Source organism: Falco naumanni, chromosome 12 (assembly GCF_017639655.2).
Source record: "Falco naumanni isolate bFalNau1 chromosome 12, bFalNau1.pat, whole genome shotgun sequence".
NCBI lineage: Eukaryota > Metazoa > Chordata > Aves > Falconiformes > Falconidae > Falco > Falco naumanni.
The window spans coordinates 24012650-24034108 of record NC_054065.1 but is presented as its reverse complement, the minus strand read 5'-3'; the positions used below and the strand labels follow the sequence as shown (position 1 = coordinate 24034108).

At 36.5% G+C, this 21459-nt stretch overlaps 1 protein-coding gene across 1 annotated transcript in view; it reads left to right on the top strand.

The window, feature by feature from the left end:
- USH2A (usherin) overlaps positions 1–21459 on the top strand; it is a 391715-nt gene that overhangs the window by 130782 nt on the left and 239474 nt on the right. Inside the window, exons 21-25 of the mRNA XM_040612018.1 lie at positions 11621–11751; positions 17826–17952; positions 18350–18451; positions 19603–19791; positions 20305–20435. Coding sequence (XP_040467952.1) covers positions 11621–11751; positions 17826–17952; positions 18350–18451; positions 19603–19791; positions 20305–20435 — 680 coding nt within the window. The remainder of the gene's footprint in view (positions 1–11620; positions 11752–17825; positions 17953–18349; positions 18452–19602; positions 19792–20304; positions 20436–21459) is intronic.

Genomic DNA, 21459 nt, shown 5'->3' with positions numbered 1-21459 from the left:
CTACAGGTGGTCCTCCCCTCCTTCCCCAATTCTGTTTTCAAAATCAGTTCAGGGGCGGTGAGTGCTGTATGTATGACAAAATCTTCCTTCTGTGCATATGGAAACATTAGTGAGAGTAAGCAGGGATCATACATGTGCTAAAGTAATTTCTAAGAGGAAAGCGCTAGATTTTTTAGTTTACCGTGCATTCCTTGCCACCGTTTCCTGCATATTCTAGATTGTGCATAGGAGTTTACTCTTTCAGTAATAGAGGCAGCATGCTAGCTTTATCCTGTTGACTTTCACGCCTCTAATCGGTCATTTAAAGCCAGCAGGGCCAAGGCCATCTTTCAGGATTACAGCTAATCCTACACGTCCAGTGCAAGAGAGGTTGGACTGAACTTTTCTATTTCTGCCCTGGTCTATAAGGGTGATGCTCTCACTGAAAATAAATTTGAAGTCTTTTAAGAAGTGTTTTGGTAGCTGTAGATGTATTCTAGCTAAAATACTCTGTGTAAGTGCTACAAAGTGTCTGGCTGTGTTTTCAGTGAACATGTCATGCCAAACCCCAAAAAGCACTTAATTTACTGAGTGTGCAGTTCCTAGGTACAGAGGCATGTGGATAACAGAATAAAATGTAATGGAATGTTATTAACGCTTTCAAAGCAGGACCTGCTGCACTTTCAAGGTCTAGTTCTGTTAGCTGGCAAATATCTTAGAAGGCAATGAATGAACCTTTACATTTTCCTTTGCTGATGGAGGCTGAGGAAATAATTGTTCACTGCCAGCAGGTGTGTCATGGAATAGCCAGCACACACCATATAAATATGAGAAAAGTGAGTTTGCTGTCTACATTAAAAAAACAAACAACCAAACAACAAAACAAACAAAACTTGCACCTGATCATTCCATTGAAATCCTTCTGTGAGCTTAGTTCCTGCATATAAAACCAATTTTAGGCTTCCTCTGAAAAAGGTCATAATAGGAAATACTGCCACAAATAGTACTAGGTGAAAAGATTATATATTCTTTTTAGTTAATTCTTCATTTGGCAGTTTTGTTGCAGTTTATTGGTCTACCTTAAAACTCTGCATTAACTTGGATATGTTGTAAGCTTTTTTTTTTTTTTTTTTCCATTCTACTGTGAGTAGCATTTGTTGCTGAGTTTGTAACCTGAAACTATGCTTTTTGCTGAGTGTTTGCTCTGTGGTGTTGTATTTCTGTCTAAAAGGGTTTGGTTTTTTTTCCTCCTTGTTACATTTCCATTTTTGTCCTGTGGTATTCCTCAAGACACTCATTAGCTTATTTTAGTTATTCTTCTGTTCCGTGTGTACACTGTCTAATCAATAACTTTCTTTGCTTGCTGCAGGATTTCTACCTTATTGTGCCTCCAACTTCTGTGATGCTGCGTGATGGGATTCTGCCTTGGCTAGTGCTCTGTTGTCTGAATTTGCTGTGTTTCAGATCATTACACTGAGTTTAATTTTGATGTATTTGCATTTTACTCAGTTCTAGTCTTATTCTTTTTCCCTTTATCAGTTAAATTACTCTGTGCAGTGTTACATTTGTACTACTGCTGGAAATACTAAGTAAAGGCCTATAATTGAAGTGCTATTTACAACTACTGACCTCCAGCTCATTTCTGATTTCACTGTGATGTTGACCTTTTATAGATTGCACCGTTGTAAATCTTTGAAGTGATTCTTCTTGTCATCATATTTCTAGTAATTATGATTTGCATTGCATTAACACCTAGAAGCCTCTCCCACCCTACCCTTGTTGCATAAGATGACCTTTTTTTATGCACTAATTCACATACAGGTAACAGAATACAGTTCTTTCTCGAAAGAATTTATCCTGAAATGAAGATGAATACTTGCCTCTATTTCCATACTTTAAATATCATAGTTTGAATTAATGAAATTGCTTATAAAGGAGTATTAATCCTAGAAACTATTTTCTTCCTTTTCTAACAAAATCAGAGTCTGTTGGACTTCCTTATAGCCTATGTTAAGATAAAGAAATAAAAATAAAGATTACAGGTATTATTTGAGGGAGGCCATATCTGAGCAAAATTTCCTCGTTTTGTTGAAGATGGACACTAACATCGAAGCAAGCAGTGGCTGAATATTTGGCTGATGGTTCCTCGTTGTTCATATTTCCCTTCAATAAGAGCAACACAGAAACAAACTTGCAGCTGATCCTTACCCCAAGCAGGGCTTGACTCCTGGAGTTTCAAGATCACAGTTTTTATTTCTGCTCTGGAAGCTATGCTCTGAAAAAGTAATGCCGACGGATATATGCTTGTTGTACACTGTCCCAGCCTATACGAGTGGAAGATGGTTATGAAGTCTGTTCCTAAACTTGCTTAATGAACAAATTTGTCAGGATACTGGTTTCTTTAATGATTGTATGGCTTTAAAGGTCTGTGTAAAAAAACTGGATGTTGACTCTAATGGCAGAGGAATGCTAACAGATAATGGTATCATTGGCATTTCCATAGCAGGTTTCACCCTGATCTCTCATATGTTTTTCTGTGGCCTTCATTTATTTCTTTAAATAAATATAGGTAGCCAGACTGTCAGACTGTCCAGTTCCTCCTGGGTCTTGCTGAACTTTCAGCTACTTCTTGAATTGGTATTTTGCAGATATTGCAGTCCTAACTGTGTTTCTCTTCTAACTGGGAAGTTGTAAGGTACCTGTGAAAAGGCACATCTTTGCTTTGAGCTTCTTCCCATTTATTTTCTTTGGATGCTGTCTTGTTTCTGTGTTGGAAAGCTTCTCTTCTCCCTCTCAGCTTTTCCTAGACAATCTCATGTGCTTGCATTGCATCCTCCTCTTTGTGCTCTAAGTGCAGCGATCCAGCCTTTTTCATTTTATCTTCATATGTGAGTATCCTCATGCCATGATCAGTCTTGCTCAGAGCAGGATTTTTTTTTTTTTTAAGGAACTACTTTGTATAAATATAAAATCTTTAAGGTATAAAGTATGGATTATTTATTTTTTCCATGGTATACAGAACTGATTGGACAGGTCTGGAATGGCCCAGTTAGTTCTAAACTGAATCTGTTGATGAGCAGAGTAATATTAATATAGGCTGAGAATCCGCTCTTTAGGGAAGTCTTGGAATGTTCTGCATAATATGCAGTATTTGGAGAAGGGTAAACTAATACCTTTTTTTTGGAGATATCAGTGTTTCTCAAATGTCAGTAAATACCTAGTGTCTAGGTAATTTTTCTGAACACGTGGGCATTTTGCTGATTCAATATACACTTTAAGGCTACGGAGAACAAAACAGTAATGAATTTTTCCAGCATTACAGGACCTTGCACAAGTGATATTGGCCACCATTCTTCAGGAAGGAATATGGTGCGGGGGGTTTAAATGATGGCTCTTGGGTGACATACCTCAGTCACTGGCTGAGCACAGACTGAAGGTCTCCTAATTTTGAATCTTGTGATTTAACCATTAACCATTCCTTAAAAAGCATCACTCTGGAAGTGAGGGGATAAAATGCTACTAATATATCAATTCTTATCAAATGACTTTAAACTTATCTTAGCTTTCTTTTCACCAAGGTTTGCTGTAAATCTTTCTTACTAGGGAGTAGCAGGACTTGTGTCCTTGCTAAAAGGAGAAGATTGATTTGCTATATCCATAAGGAACCAGCAGCTTGCTATGAGTATGCAATAATGAATTGGAATATCCCATAGCTTTTATACCTGTGCAACACTTTGGGAGACCTTAAGGACAGGAGTATGTTACAGAAGTCTATTTGATAGAAACTTATAAACGTGTGTCTCCAGCATAACAAATCTTCTAGTATGTGCAATATTCTTATTCTTCAAATACTATAATTGATTGTTCATTGGGCTCAGTCAGCCAAAAGTGGAGAGAAACTTTGTACAGACATCATTAGTTTTTCTCCATTTAAAGATTAATCATGAAGAGCTCTGGCTCTTTAATTCTGTAATTTGTATATTTAATGGGCTGCTGCAGAATCTATGACAGTAATTAGCATAGCCTGAAAACTCATTAATACGCAACAACATGATTAATGCAGCATTAATGCAAACATGACTGAAGTTATTTGGGTTATGTAGTAAGAAGATTAAAGCTAAAATGTCCTGTTTGTTTTACCAGTAGTGGGTATAATGGAATAGCAAGCAAAATAAGAAAAACCAGGTATCAAATTAGTCATTACAGTGTAAAAGAAATGCTCAGTTCTCATCAAGAGGATTTGGGATTTTGCCTGATAGTTGGTTTGCACAAGAAGCGTTACATATTTCTTCCTTTCATTTGCTCATCATATCCTGTGTTTATGCCTGTTCACCTTTTAGGCTGACTTAGCTTTTTGTGTGAGGTACAGTGAGTATTATGTATAAAAAAAAAATAAATAATTCTTTGCATTCTGTCATTCTGAGTGAAGAAGTTAGACAACGTCAGAATATGGGGATTTTGTACAGTCTAATTTTAAAAACAATGGATTTTTAGCTTCTCCTGGTTTTAGTATTGTCACAAAAGGGGCTGCTGACCTGCCATTGGACACTCCAGTTACCGTTTGGGAGGTGTTTGGGAAAACGTTTTCTGTGTTTATGTGTGCAAATATATATGTGTGTGTACATATGTATATAGACATATATAATATGGCTTTTAAGTATATAGTTTAAATTTCTGCTAAAAAATTAAAGGAACTTAAAAGTGAACAGCATTTACTTCATCAAGGAAATTACTAACTCACTGTAAAGTTTGTGATGATGAACTTTGAAAATATTTTCAAACACGTTATGGTAACAGTAAAAGATGGGCCCTGTTCTTGTCCCAAAGACAACAAAAGCTGTTGGAGAGATTTGGGAAGAATACTTTCCAGTTTCTTCTCTCAACAAAATCCAGAAATCTAAATGCCATCACAAAGCGCAAAGAGCTCCTTGTGTTCAGCAGAGGATCTTCATGAGTGTGTTCAGGAAAAGTATCCTGAGTTCCTCCTTTTCCTCCAATTGCAGAAACTGCTTTAAATATGAGTCCATTTTTGTGAAGTCTTCCTTCTTATTTTTTTTAAAAGGTGTGTTTTCTTATAAACAATATGTTTTAAAATGTGATTTAAGTATTGTAATGACATGTAGTATGCAGAATCACTCTCACAGACAATAATGACTAAATACTAATTCAATCGATGTGTACAGTAACTGAGAGTTTTACTTCCCAGCTATTCCTTCCCCAGTTAAAAAACAAATTTTGTTTTTTAATTTCTGTGGGAAAATGTACTTTGATTAGGCAAAAGCGTTTGTACACAGTCTTAATGTTAAGTAAATGCATCCTGAAGGGTCTGCTGAGAGCGTAATGCTGTAGTTAAAATTTTATATAAAATTTCTATTCATTTTATTTGATGTTCTGCACAAATAAGGGCTTTAGTAAGCATAAAGAAATTTGTTTCTTTGCAACAATTTTCTGTTCATTTGATTGGAATGTGCAGTTATATAATTATTTACAGCATTTCATATAACTATATAAGTAGAATGGAAATGCATATTGTGTTTGTAGAATTGTACAATTATGGGTAAAATGGCACAGAAAATGGATGTGCTTCACAGATTATGCAAAATTCATTTCTAATAATGCTTTGTGATTTTCCAGATATTAGGCAGGTTGTTTATCTTTTCTTTTTTTTTTTCTTTTTTTTTTTTTTTTTTTTTCCCAATCGTAATGTGTACTGTTTTCCTTTGTAACTTCCTCAGTCCACAAAGAAAATGTCCATAATATGCTCTGGTATCTAATTACTATTCTTTTTAATCTTATGCATATAGGTTGGGATTTGATGTATTTATTAAAATTAAATTAACAGTATTCTTGTTGGCCGCATCCAGGTTGGAAATACATTTACGTGGCTGTTCTTGACACTCTTGGACAGATTTGCTCATGTTTGTTCAATCATATATGTTTCGGTGAATGGACATGGGACTTTTGAGACTTTTAGCAACTTCTATTTACTTAATGAGTCTAATAACATATTTGTTGGCTGTGTTGAGCTGCACTCTGAACATCCAGTTGTAGCAGAAGGTACTTTACAGGTGTTATATCTGAGTGCATGGGACAAAGAGATTAGTTTTAAGTAGGTCACTTTGCTGAAATCTCTCAGCTGTTACTGTAAAAGAAGTCTTCGGTTACCTTGTGGCTCTGCCTACATTCTCCCCTCAAGTTTTCTTCCTCAAAATTTCAAAAAGTCAGAAGACATTTTTTGAGTACTGTGAATGGTTTTGTATTTCAAAATGCTGATTTTTTTTTTTTTTTTTTTAGACTATATTCAATTCAGTTAGATTGGAAAGATGTTTTGCAGGAAGCAAAACCTCTTTAGTTTGGGTGAATAATTTCTCAGTCAAACAAAGTATTTTAAAATTTTCATTTCACAAGAAAAAATGTTTAGCATTAGTCAGAAGTGAATTTTATTGCTGTAATAATTATAAATTATTAGTATATGTTATGCTAATCTGGGAGCTGCTCTAATTATTCATATTTTCTCTCTGACTTCCAACTGCCTCTTCTAAACTCAAAATTATCCCATGTTCTCTGTAAACTTGTTTTAAGCGAAAACCTCAGCCAGCCTCTGAAGAGCACATTCTTGCCTGTTAATACTTTTGTGTGAATCTTGCAAACTGTATTGATTGCACTAGAAGAATCTGAATCCAGATATGAATCTGATTCTGAATTTGAAATGTTGCTGAAGTTACACTTGCTAAATTTACATGAGGGAGGCAAAGAGGTGGTATAAAAATTATTCCGTACGTGTTTTCTATACCAGACAAAAAATGGGTTCTGACTCATCTGATGTTACAGCAATAGCGTATCTTTTTACTTTTAGTATCAGTCTGCTACTAAAAGGAACTCTCAAAACTGTGTGCACTCGCAGGGTAACATGCTGATATTGCTTCTCAGTTGAATGCCTTTAAAATGCTGGCATTGGTTATTCACATCCTCATCCCTCTACTAACCTGGACCTTTAAAACTAGGGTAAAAGTCTAATCACAATCCACTACAGTGTAAATTGAAACTATGCGGACCCTGACAGAAGGGTAGTCTGGCCTTAACACACTTTGGGATACTTTAAAACATTACTAATATTAGTAATTAATTGTACTTTTGTTACTGTGTATTCTTCTTTTTGTCTTTTATGTTCACAGTATGCAATGCTTGCATTATGTTTTGTACTATGACATTATAATTAAAGAAATTCAATTACAGAAATTGAAGAAATTTATTTATAATTAAAGGAATCCTGATAGCTTCTCCAATTGCACCTATAATTTGAAATGGAATTAAAGATTTTATTTGAAAGATGTACATTAATGTTTAATTTGTAGTAGAATTTCCTGTTGTGTTTCACCCCAGAAATGATAACAACTCCTTGTGAACCGATCATTTTTGTCATGTGAACAGGCCTGTTAGGTGAATTATTGAGTTGCAATTTAAGATTCAGTTGATCAAAAGTACATTCCTACCATGCCCCACGGGTCGTCGTGTTTTCCATCCAAGATTTAGCAGCTTCAGTATGGTTAAAAGATGTGGTTTCTGTGTATCACATGTTACAGAGGTAATTCTAAATGACATTATTTATGGTTTTATTTATTTGATGTGTTTAGTATTGAAGTTAAGGCTTTAGACATACGTACTGAAGTAGCAGACACCAGTCTTGGAGAAACTTTCTTGCAAAATCTTCCCCCTACCCCCCAAAAACCCACAACCAAACAAAAAGGGGAACATTTTTTTTGGTGATCTGATGTGGTTTTCAATTTCTGTCAAACTTTTCAGATTTTCAAAGGAAAGCTTTCGATCCATTTTCAGTGCTCAGTGTCAGTAAGGCAGAAAAATTACATACTGTTACAAGTCCGAATGGGATTTCTGGCTGTTTTGTTTTGACCGTGAAGTCCAAACTGGACTTAAGAAATCTTTTCAGTCTGTGAAAAATATTAATTTCACAAGTATTTATCTTCCAGTAAAAATATTATCTATGAGGCAGAAGTTTGCTACATATTTGGTTTCTCCATTGCACTTGCTTCTAGAAATACAAGAAAATAGTAATATTGAGGTATGAAAGTGCTTATTTAGAACTAGCTCTTATGAACTTCCTTTCCTCCTAAGAAACTCCAGAGACACCTGAGCTGAAAGGGGCAGAGCCCTTTTCTGCATTACATGATAAGCAACAAATGAATGTAGAAGAATTTGCTGTATGGGCTGTGATTGAAAATAATGTTCCTGACTCATCGATACTTTATTTGAAGCTGTGGCAGGTCTGCAGGCAGGAAATAAGATTTGTAAGCCTCTTCAATATGTAAAGAAAGCAAGCTCCTGCATAACATTTGAAAACTTTTAGAATTACTGCAGTATTACCATTGTGGACCATTCGTGTTTTCTCACATAACATTATAAAATGATGGTGGTTTTGCAGGAGCTCAATTATTTTGTTTGTGTTTGTCCTTCTGAATTAGGTGTGAGGAGGGATCCTCTGGTCTTCAGAAATGTCTTTTGGCAGCTTGATAAAAAATACTGGCAGGTTGTTAAATTAATTGTGCTCTCCACTTCTGGGATTAGATTCTTTAAGTATGGACATGAAGTTTGTTTTTCACTTGCTGGGTGTTACCTGTGTATGACTGCTTTTTGCAGGTATTTTAGTAGCATGACTGATTTTCATTGGCTTGAGAATATGTTTCATATCTGTAAGTGCATCATGTGATTTACATGAAAACATGATTAGGAAATGGGGTCAAAGGATATTTCTTACGGGTATAGTATTTAATAAGCATGATCTAGTACGAATGCACATCAGAATTATGATTTTTAATTTTTTTGAAATATAGATGCTGTCTACAAGAAAATCTTTTGTCACTTGTAGAGGAATGAAGCTGGGTTAATTAGCATTGATAATATACAGCTGTGGGTTGGCTGATGTAGACAAGTTGCAGCTGTGGGTGGTTCTGTTCAGTGGTTGGGGCAGCCAAGGAAGAGAGAACGTGTGTGCGTGCGTGCCTGCCCACCCCGGGTGAGGAGGGACAAGGAGAAGGCAGCAGAGGGACTGGCATGAGGAGTATGTTGGTGTGTGATAGTAAAAGACCTTGTTGCAGCCAGTAGTTTGGAGAGTGCTGCAACAAATTGGTGCCCCGTGTGAGGCCCTTCAGATTATGAGACTGAGTGTAACAAGCGGTGACAGCGGCGATGGCTGTGCTGGGGGACACTTGAAGTTTTGAACAGTGACAGCGGTGCCCAACGTAGCAGAGACAGGCGGGGATAGCCTGCAATCCAGATCACGTTGAGATAGGTGGGAAGAGCCTGGGGATCTGGGTCAGACACTGGTAAAGGTGAGCCATTGGGATCAAAGAGAAGGAAGCCTGACTGCCGTGGAGTTAGGAGACTGAGGGTTACGGGCGATAGCGGCAGAGTACACGGCCAGACGCGGCAGCAGCCCACAGCGGCGGCAGGTCCAGAGCGGGTCTGGCCAGACGGCGGTGATGGCTGTGCTGGGGGAAGGTGCCACAGGCAGCTCCCACTGTTGCTGCTGCTGCTCGGCCTGATGGTATACTTGCCGGTGCATATGTGCTTGTTGGAAGTGTTCCTAGTCGTAGAAGAAATGAGCGACCACAATGTTGAGAAGCTTGTTGGGACACGGAGTAATGTATTAGCGCTGTATTCTAGATCTGCTGTTGAAAGCTCATTCAGGTTACTGTCCAGTGTGACCCAGGAGGTGAAAGGACGACATACTATAAGCTCATTAGAACTTCCCTCTGAAGAAAACAAAATCCCAGATTTCAAGAAAGCAGATGAGAAGGTGATCACCGTGCAGAAGCTGAAAAGCCCAAGATAAAATTGAAGAAGAGATATGTGTATGAGTTCAGGAACAAATTGTCTGGACTGTATGAGAAGTTTTATTTGTGAAAAAGTTGTGATGATTGTTAAATACATAAGGCATGAAATGTTAAGAAAAAAAGGGTTCAGGGACAAGTTGTTCAGACTGTATGAAAAGTTTATTTGTAAAAAGATTGTGATGACTGTTAAAAACATAAGGTATGAAATGTTAAGAAATAAAAAAAAGGGGGGGAATTGTAGAGGAATGAAGCTGGGTTAATTAGCATTGATAATATACAGCTGTGGGCAGGCTTCAGGGGCGGCGGGTTGGCTGATCTAGACAAGTTGCAGCTGTGGCTGGTTAAGTTAAGTGGTTGAGAGCCAGTGAAGAGAGAGTAGCCGAGGAAGAGACAAGAAAAAAGCAGAGAGAAGAGAGAACTTGCGCCCTGGGTGAGGAGGGACAAGGAGAAGGCAGCAGAGGGACTGGCATGAGGAGTATGTTGGTGTGAGATGGTAAAAGACCTTTTTGCAGCTGGCTAGTTTGGAGAGTGCTGTGACAGTCACTTTCTGTTTTCTGCCTGACTTAGGATAGTGGTAAAGCATGTGAAAAGACTGAATAGTTTGATGGAGTTGGGTGAAACCCAGTAACTTTGCTCTGTAAAAAGAATTTTAGGCAGGAACGTCGAGGAGGTGTATGGTATAGGTAGATGTTGCTATTGCTGCGTTTTCATTTCCCTTTGCAAAAAGTGAGTACAGTAAAAGCATAGCTCCACCAGAGACTCGGACTGTGATATTTGGGTTTGCACATTAGAAAAGTTGGGCCAAATTTGGGATATGGTTTTAGAACTTACCTGTTTTTATAAGGTGGTGTTCCGGGGGATAGCTTGAAAGAAAGGCCTTATAGTTGTGAAAGGTTGGTGGTTATCAGAAACCTGTTTATTATTATACTACTTAAACCTGCTTGCTTGTTATTATACTTCTTGAAACTGGATACATAGTTTATGAATTGTTTCATTAATGAGTCCTTCAATAGTTACTCAGTAAGTTTATACTTTTATATATACACGCTGGGCAACAATATTCCAATATTTATGATGTGTTTAATGACCTTGTTTTGATGTTTGTGGTAAAGAGTAATGAAAAAAAATATTTTTTTTCCTTGTATATAATTTGAATGATAATTCATGTGCTGAGACAATATTTTATCAGAAGCCAAATGGAGGACTATTGATAATGATCTGGAAAGTTCTTAATTAAGCTTAGTTCATCCATTATTCCTTGCGATATTTCCAATTTTTGTTAAAATTTGTTCTTTCCCATGTTTTCTTTGTGCACTGAGATATATGTATTTATAAAAGGATATACATATAAATACATACATATCTATCTTGGGGAACCAAAACTCCACTATTTCTTTCATGCAGGAATCTCATTCCTACTTTGCCAATAGAAATGTTAAGTGATAAGTGAAAATCTGCATGTAAATCATCAACTATTATAATCATATGCTAATATCTGAATTACATTTTTCTTAAGAAGTTACTAAACAGCGTAAGTCACAATTATGTACCTTTTTTCAACAGGTGAGTAAGGGCTCTGACATCACAGAACTTTCTCTCAAGGACTGACTTGGTCTGGATTAGTAAAATTTCTCCTGCAATGACTAGCAAGGGTTCGGGGGAACAAAACTTCTGTGGTTTTGGTTTGCCATGTTACTGCTGTTTTTAAAACAACTTTTTGTTTATGATTTTTGTTAGAATGCATAAGAATCACTTTTGGCATTAACCATCTACTTGCTTTTTCTAACCAGGTATTAAAGTGAAATTTAGAACCCAGGAACCTGATGGTTTGATTTTTTTCTCTGCATCACCTGGGAATCAGGAGGAATACATTGCACTTCAACTGAGGAGTGGGCGTCCTTACTTTCTTTTTGATCCACAGGTACAAAAAAAGACGGGATCCTATAAAAATAGCTTATATTATTTATTTCAGTACTGTACATATTTAACTTTTATTTATTTATTTGGCACAAGTTAATTTGCTTCTCATAACCCTTCGTTAAGTGGAGATTTTAGGGAAAGACACTGAAACACTAAAGCTTTGCTCATTTTTTTGTTGCATTTGCCACAATTCAGGACTTTATTTTTGCATTTTTATGGGTTGGGGTTTTTTTTGTCAGTACCACCAAACACTACTACAGTTTTAAGTACCAAGATCTCAAAAATGGGCAGAACTAGTATTTCAACTTAGGAAATAAAGGTTATATATTTTTAGTCAATTGTTTTGAAACCTCGCATTTTAGAGACTTTGTCTTTTCTTACTGTAATCAGTGTGTTGCCACTAATGTCATACATCTAGTCTCTCGCTTCTAGTAATCATGACTGTAGCAAAAACATAAATAATGAGGGAAATATCAAATTGATTCCACAAAATTAAAAATAAGGCCATATTCCTTGTGTTTCTCCTTGGGTGTATGCTGTTTTCTCTGCACCCCAAAACTGGATCTCCTCATGGAATAAAAAAAAATTACAGACTTGCTTGTATTTCATAAATATGCAGGGAACTGCAAGTAATTATCGGATTTTCTAACGATATCGGCAGAATGTGGTATCATATTTATCCATATATCTGCATCCTTTTCGTAAGGTTACTACTGCTGCCTCAACTGCTGCTGGAAGGTCTGCTTGCTGTGTCAGCCAGATCTTCTGTCACAATTCGGCGTCTAATTATGTGATTGGTGTTGTGTCTACTGCTTCGGGGGGTTGAACAGAAATGCTTAGCAGGATAAAATGGTGGGGCTTCAGAGATTTGATGACCCGTTGCAAACCTTTGCTTCCTGAGCACTGCTATGGTCCAGGCACTGGTGCGCTGTGACGTGCGGAGGTGTTGTGCAGCAGCAAAGATCCTCTTCAGCTTTGGAGAATCTGTTAGAGGAGGCACGATGCTGTGCAGAGGCTACTGTGCACGTGATAGCTATGCTATAAAACATTAAATCTGTTTTAGACCCCAAGATGTAAATTTCTGTTATTTCCACGGTATTTACACAAAGGCTTTATCTTCTTTTCCTTGTTGTAAACTGAATCAGTGTGTACTCCAATTTTTGGGACCATGCTTAACGCTGTTAATGTTGCTGTCACCCACATTTTAATAGGTACTAGTTCTGTTTTTATCTTACACTTACACCTTCACTTAACTGAAAAGGAATTTTTATTACTTTTGTGAAATCTTTCTAGGTGTAATGGTTTGATTATTTTTTTTTTTTGGGGGGGGAGGGGGTTGTTTTAATGGGAGTGGATATCTTTCAACTAGCATTTTAGTGCTTTAAATAGTATTCCTAGCTCTCCTTGGAGATTTGCTCCTTCTGAAGTAGCTTCACATCAGCTAGGTTGGACTCATTCCCTAGAAGACGATGCATTTGTGTTGCATTTGTTGGGATTCACAGTAGTTGGAGGATGTAGAGGAAGGGGGATGGATGGGAGAGTAGGTGATTTGGGGCTTTTTTTGGTTGGTTGGTTTTACATTCCCTTCCCACCCACCCCACCATACCCCCACCCCCCCCCCCCCCGCCTTTTTTTTCCCCTGTCTCTTAACTGTAAAAAATGCAGGTCTCATCCATGTTCAGTGCCTAGAACTTCTCAGTTCAGCTAATATTTTCAATAGTTACTACCCTGATTTGTAACAAATTGCTAGTTTCTAAATGTATCGTTTATTTCTTTCATTTGAATCTCGCAACTCTGTCTCACGCTGGTTTTTAGGATCATCACTTCCATGTTGTGTCCTCTTCCTGTAAAGTCTAAAATAGCCTATGTTCCTGCTTCAGTGACTGTTTATAGAAAAAAAATAAATCTATCATTCAAGGCATTCAGGAATAGCGTAGGTCTTAACATTTGATTTACTATCTTGAAAGCTAATGCTTTCTTATTTCTCATTAATAATGTGGAAGAGATTCATGTCCATTCTCATATTCAGAAGTAGGGTACTGTGGCCTACTTTAATATATTTCTGGTAGTGTTCTTTTAAAAAAACTTATCTGTGAAAATTTGGTTATCAAAATTTTGCAGTCTTCTGTATTCTTAATGTGCTGTGCTACTTTACTATATTTACCTTTGTTTCTGGGTTTTATGTTGTTTTTTTTCCTTTTTGCCATCATTTGCTATTGCTGTTCTATAACGTCAGGTGTCATATTCTGCAGCAGCATTTCTTAATCCTTCATTTGTGCGTTGCAGTTTTTGTTAGTGTGCAAATGCTTTAATTACTACTTATTGACATAATGTGGTTTCTTAGCCAGGTTATATGCATTGTTTTCTCCAATTATCCTTGTGGCATATATGATAAGCATTTATGGCTCTGCCTTTGTGCTCTTCTCTAAAAATTGCAGAAGTTCATTTTGATGACAATTGTGTGTCTGCTGCTTTTTATCTATAGCAGTGTGGTGCCATATACTGTGCGCCCTTCCAGTTGTGTCCTGTCATAGGCTAATCATTTTTACCCTTAGTCCCTTTCAGGATTCTGGTATGTATCTTAGCTTGTGATCAGCATCAAGTTTTCTCTTTGTTATATCTGCTCTGGGGATAGTCTTGCCAAGTCTCCTTCATGGGATGTCTTCAGCAGCCTAACTTCTTCCTTCTCCAAGTGTTAATTACAAATCCTTTTCTTCCTGTCCATTCATACTTTTCTCAATGTTATGTGCACCACCATTCATTTAGCTATTGTCCAACCATCTCTTTTGTCTCCCTTTTGTGTTGTCTAGTTGCTCTTTTTGCCTTCCTAATTGTTTTAATGTCATTCTTTGGATGTTTCTACTCATGGTCCAGGAAGCATGAGGTTTTTTTCCTAACAGATGTCTTTCTCAGTCTTGTCTGCATAATCAAATTGTTCCATAGGCCTTCCTCCAAACTCAGTGTGCCTGCAAGCCTTCAACTGTCTGTGGATTTTCTTCTCATCATAATGCCTTTACATCCGCCCCTAAATCACACAATCAACCCTAGCTAAATTTGTAGTTATCTTTCAGTGGCCACAGGTCATTTATTCTATCTTTTTCCCAGGGAAGCACTGAATATTTTATACAAAGTGAAATCACTAACAGTGGAAATTCAAGGCCAATCTGGAGAACCTTTTTCCTTAGTAATTAGGACAGTCTGTGGATAGAGTATTGGGATTCTTCTCGCAATATGGAGGGAACTGAATTCAACTCTGCCATTTTAGAAGATGACCCATTTGCTAAATTTTACAGTAAAAAGAGAGGAACACCAGATACTTTTGTTGTTGCCTGTGGTTTGTGTAGAAGCTGAAGTAGTAGGCACAGTCTGAGGGTGACTGTTACTCCCAGGAGGAAAAAAAAAAAAAAAAAAAGAGGAGGACTGAGAACACCTAGCTGTGAATCCCAACTATACCTTGCTGCTTGGCATTGGCAGAACTTCAGTACTTGTTCACCTTTGCTGTGGAAGGAGTTTGGGCATTAAAAACTTGACTGGGAGAAGTACAGTTACATTTAGTCTTTGGCACCTAGACAGTATCTTTGAAGATCCGTGTTTGTGATGTTTCTATGTATTTTTGCGAATGTAAACATCAGCATGAATAGCCACAGAGAATGGTATTTATTTAGTTATTACTGCCTGTGGGCTACTAAAAATTAAGACTTGTTATATGGCTTGGCAGACTAATCCAGATTTGGTTCCCTGTGTGTGATTTCCAAAATGCATAACAAGCCATTTCACAACAGGATATTTGAATGTGATTGCGTAGTCACTCAGATGGTTCTGGATAAAGCATCGTACAGAGCCCTCTGATGTAGTGTATGCGGTACCCTGAATATTGTTTTTTGTTTGTTTTTTCTTTTTCCCCTGAAATTAAGCACAGGTTAGCACATATAGTTGTGTGGTCCCAGACTGAACTGGTTACAAAGAAGTGTGGTTTCTGGTGTGTAAAACTGTTAATGCTCTAGACTGTTGCCAAACATAATATGAAGAACCACTTATTCAGGCACCTGATCTTTAGAATGCAGCATCGTTTGTAACAATTTTAACGCTAACTAAGTACACTTTGATGAGACAGCATTTAATAAAATGCTCATTAATTTCATCATTAGCAAGGGTATGCTAAGAAGTAAGCCAGTTTCTTATGTCACGCCCAATTAGCATCCCATGCTAGTAATCCCATTAGTATTGTTGAATTCACTAATGGAAAAACTAATGGGCATGCTACCAGGGCACATTAATTGGGCATGACACCAGTTCTGGTTTTAATTATTAAACTACGATAATGAAATGTGTGTTTGTAAAATATTAAAATGTTGAAATAGGAGAGAAGACAATAAAAAATAGTATATGAAAAAGTGCACATTAGTATGTAAGGATATATAACTTTGTATTGTTATCGTGGGACAGAGGACTGCTGTACAGACTGCCTCAGTTACAAGATGTTGGCTGAGTGGAGTAGGAAACATGTTGTAAACATTTATTAGGGATTTTTTTTTGTAATCAGGTTCATATGTACATATCATATATATTTTCATACCTAGCAGACACAATGGCAGTCTGCAATTCAAAATGTACTGTGAAATGTATACTGTGACTGTAATTCTGTATGCTGACAAGCAATTTCTAAGTGATGCACATTACTAAAGGTAGAATACTAAATTTTAACAAGAGGTTTTTAGTATTAATCACAATAGGTGGTTGTTTTTGTCAACAGGTTTTCTTCATATGCATAACTCTAAAGGTCCTTGAGCCAGAAAGTACTAGAAGATCTGGGAAAAAACCCAAAATTCTGAACTATCTGTTTTGCTACTGCAAAGTAACAAGATAGACCCCCAAATTATAAGGAAACTTTTATTTTTCTTTTTTACATGTTTTTTTTGAAATTATTTTTTTGAAGCCTGTCTTAAGCTGTAAAGTAACTGCAGATGTTGCGGTTCTTTAATATTACGTAGTGGCTATGCAAAGAAATGTTTTTCCATTCATATGCCTGATACATAGGACAACTCTATTCTGTGAATTCAGCAGAATAACTTCGAGTTTCCAGATGGTTTAAGTACAATATAAAATCTTGATACAATATTACAGGAATTATTGGGAAATTAGAAGATTATTTGGATATAGATCTCGTGAAAATTCTTGAAATACATTAATTTTTATTGCATCATTATAAGAATGTATGAGATATTTTGGTTGTTTACAGTCTTGAGACCTGGTTTGACAACTGCATCTGTTATGTTCCTCTTACTGAGTAATTCAGAAACGATTTTTCTGTATTTTGTCATGGATGTCTCTAAATTCCACCCCCTCATAATTTTTTTTAACAAAACCAGGTAAAAATTCTAGTTCAATTTCAAAACGCTTTTACAGACATCCCTTGGACAGTGCAAACATCTTCAATAACTACCTTGTTTTGTTTGTTGGGTTTTTTTTTTTGTAAATCTCTTGGTATGACCTTTTCCTTCCTAAGTGTATTATACTCTCACCTAAAAATTCAAGTCCTCTTGATACCACGTTGACAGAGACAGAACATATACACTGTCCTACAAATACACCTCATTTTTTGGGGGTCTCTTCCTGTAGGTAGGTGCTGCACTCAGCAATCCTGATATACAGTTGCTTTCTGCAGATGGAATATTGAATCATGGCCATAAACTTCAAACCCACAGCAATTCATGAAGTAGTTAAACAGAGACTTAATTAATATATAAGTAAAAAAAAAACAAAACCCAAAATCTGAGTGACATGACCCTCAATAATTTCTGCCTCATCCTTGTCTTTATCAGGGGAACTACATAAGGTTTTCTATTTTTAATTGAAACTGAACTGGATCCTTGATCTCTCATTTATTACTTGAGAAGGTTAATTTAGTGGGGAAATCAGTCCTAAACATCTTTCAGTATTCTAAAAGAAGTTAAATAGAGGACTTCTGTCTTTTTTTTGTGTGTGTTGTGTACCACGGTGTGTTATAAACAGTAAGGTATAATTCTAAATCTTACCATCATAACATTCTAAGTCAGATTCTTCTGTTAATAAAAGGGATCTGCTGTAGCAGTCACTCCGACTAATGATGGTGGGAAGGAGTACAATGATAACAGTTGGCACCAAATAATTGCTACACGGATTCAAGCACTGGGCAACATCACAGTGGATGGTCGGTACACAGGTAATAACTTCAGTTCCATTTTGCTTTATTATTTTGGTATCACTCAGGGTATTGCTCACTTGCTTACTTTTCAACTACCTTTATTCATCCACACAGCAAAAAATCACTCAGTTTTCTGACAAAATCACTACTGTTTTGTCTGTGCATCTGAGGGGTCTGTCTGCTGTGAATCTTTGATAATACTAAGTGGGAGGAGTTTGTCTTTTTGTGCTTGTGAATCTATGGTTGTGTTGATATTCTTCTTTAAAACAGACCTGTAAATATTTCCTGGATATGTATGGAAAACTATTAGGATATTCTATTACATTAGCAGCTTTTATCAAACACTGATATTCTGTTATTGGATTGAAAATTCTTGAAAGCATTGAACACAAGCGTAATAACCTATTTTGTCCAGGTTCTTCCTTAGCTACTAGTGGCAGCACCATTATCGGAGAGAACACTGGAGTTTTTGTTGGAGGACTTCCACAGGGTTATACTATTGTAAGAAAGGATGTAGGTGAGTATGACTGTGATATAACGAATCCTATACAGTGGCACTGACTTAACTGCTTTTCCAGTGCTGTAGGCTGTATTGACATTGTGTCAGAAACATAAGGACATTACTTAATTTGCATAATTATTTACATAGTTGTTTTAATCGAAAATAAGTCTGTTTCTTGAATTTTACCTTTCAGGATAGATTGCAACATTTATATAGCTGATTTCATCAGCAGTAAAACAGTGTATGAGGTCTGTGTACATTGTAATGAATTTTATACACAGAACTGGTATGCATGTGGAACTTACGGGTATGTTTTACTTTATAGATTCCCAAATTATTTTCCAAAATGCACATACAAATTGTTTTTATTAGTTTAAACACAGGGTTGTGCATCCCACCTGCATGCAGGGATACAACACTGACCTTTTTTGGTGCGAGTTTGTATTCTTCAGGGATTGTTGCATTGAACTCCATGGTCTATGGATATATCTGTATTCTACAGTTGTATTTATGTGGAGCTGGATTGTAGCTGGCTTCCAGAAGAATCAATAAACATATGTTTTCATATATGAACTTGATATATATGCTGAGTGTTTATTCTGCCATCAGGGAGCAGAGGGGTGACTGCATAAAAAAACAGTATACAACCAGCTGTTCTCACTGGATTCATATCCAGGCTCTTGTTTTTTTCATATTAACTGAAAAGCAAAATTGTTTACGTTTGTGTTTCCACCATGGGTAAGGATGTGAAATCTAGTTGATGATTTGATGTGAGGGACACTAGAGCCCAATTCCCTCTTTCCTTCTCTGTCACTTTACTAAAACCAGAAATATGTGCGTTATTGTTTTGTTTAAAGAGGGTAAACCTGAAAAAAATTCCTTGGAATCTTCATGGAGTAGATTTATGCTGTTGATTTGAAAGTATCTGTATGCAAAATCTTGAAGACTTTAATGATTTCTAGCTACGTAGCAGCAGCTACTTTCTTTAGTCACTAGACCCATTCAGAAATCTTGACTTGGCTGGGAGACCAACTTTATGAAGTGACTGATGGCTGGTTATCAATACACACATGGATGTATATGATAGGGTGATCATGTATAGAACATAAATAATCCCTGTGTTTGGTTGTAGGTGATTGGCTTAAAAAACTTTTATTTTTTTACAGGGATGAAGATGATTGTCCAGAAAGGATTTGTGGGGTGTCTCAGTGAGATATTTTTGAAAAAATTACATACTCCCTATGAAAACTGGGAATCTTTGAACTGGCAGGATGCTGAAGAGCAAAACAACGTCTATCATATTTGGGAAGGATGCCCCATTGTCCTCTCTGAAGGAGCACATTTTCTTGGCAAAGGTAGTTTGCTGTACTATTGCACTAGCCAAGTATGTTCTCGAGATATAAAAGATGATTGTATCAAAAGTACTGCAGTGACCTGCTTTTCAAAGCAGTTTTAGTTATATAAGATTAATCTTAAATGGTTTAAAATTTGGTTTCTGGGTTTACAGAAGACTATCGCATGAAAGAGGAATTGCATGCACAGACAGGTAGTGCTGTTGTAACTGTATGCAGATTTGATATGCACGTGAAAGGTGAAGTTTCACTTTTGAAGATACACAGATGCCTATAATGTATCAAAAATATACCTGCTAGCAACATTTAGGACATTGCACCAGTCTGGTTTGATGCAGTACGTTATAGATACTGTCCTTTACAAATGTGTGAACAATAAAGTGGTAAACGTTAATCTTGAAACCCAAGTGTTTCATGTCAGAGTAGGCACTAGCACCTAGAATTTTGCTTTTAGTTTCTTGAACCTATTTATTTATACATTTGATTAACTTATGCATGTATTCACTTTCTTTCGAGGGTTCCTGGAACTGCATTCAAGTGTTTTCAGTGGTGGGCTGGAATTTGAGATCTCATTCAAATTTAGAACAGATCAACTGAATGGATTGCTTTTGTTTGTTTACAATAAAGACGGCCCAGATTATCTTGCAGTAAGTTCAGAAATACAAATAACTATGTTAAGATTTGACCTGTGAGTTTTGTCTACTAAGATATGTCCAGCTCTTAATGAAATTTCAAACCAGAAGTTGTTTTTGTGGTGTACTTGTTTGAAATGCTGGGCATGTCAAAGTGTAAGGGGAGCCAGAAGACTCCAGCTAGTGCTCAGAAGAAGTTATCTGTGTTATTTATATCATAAATAAGAAAGCTATCAATATATGAAAAGCAGATTTATTCTTTTTGCTGAATTAAAAATTATTAGAAAGGAGAATAAAAGATGTATATTAAAAGCTTTTGCTTCATTCCTGGGAAAGTATAGAGTCACCCAATTTCCCAGTTCTTGTATTAGAACAAAATTAGTAAAATTGTAAATCAGAAAGTTTGTGACGGAAATTGTCCTGTATCCTAGTAAGCCTTTCTCTTTATATATATCTTTTTATAATCAGTTTGATTTCTTCATTTTGATTTGAAACATACAGACAGAAATTAGTGGTCCAGCTTAAGCCCATCTCATCCCTGTCGCTTTTCCCAACACTGTAGAGAAAGCTGCACAAATCCTGTATTAGGCAAATTTGACAGATAATGCCTATGAACATTCAGTTTGGTATCTTAAGTAAGACTGGTTTATGCCCAGAAGTATTTGTGCTTCCATCTTTTCAAATATTTTATTTAAGGTTCAATGTGTTAGTAGTAGTTTTTAATTTTTTTAAAAATTAGTTACATGGCTCTGGATTTTCATGTTTTTCTTCCCCCGAGAATTCTGAATGTATTTAGACTGGTCACCATTGCTTAGTGGGTCAAACTATAGTTACTAGCACCAACTAGTAGTTATTACAGAGGATTACATTGTAAGTAATATCTCTTCAGTTGGTCCAAGAAGCAATGATTTACATTTAGAGTTTTGATTGTTACTCTTTATGACCCTATTTTCCCTTTCTGCATTTTTATTGGATTTCATTCATTTATTTATTAATATAGAGCTGTTTTGCTAATGGCTGTCATGTCACAGCCTGTTTT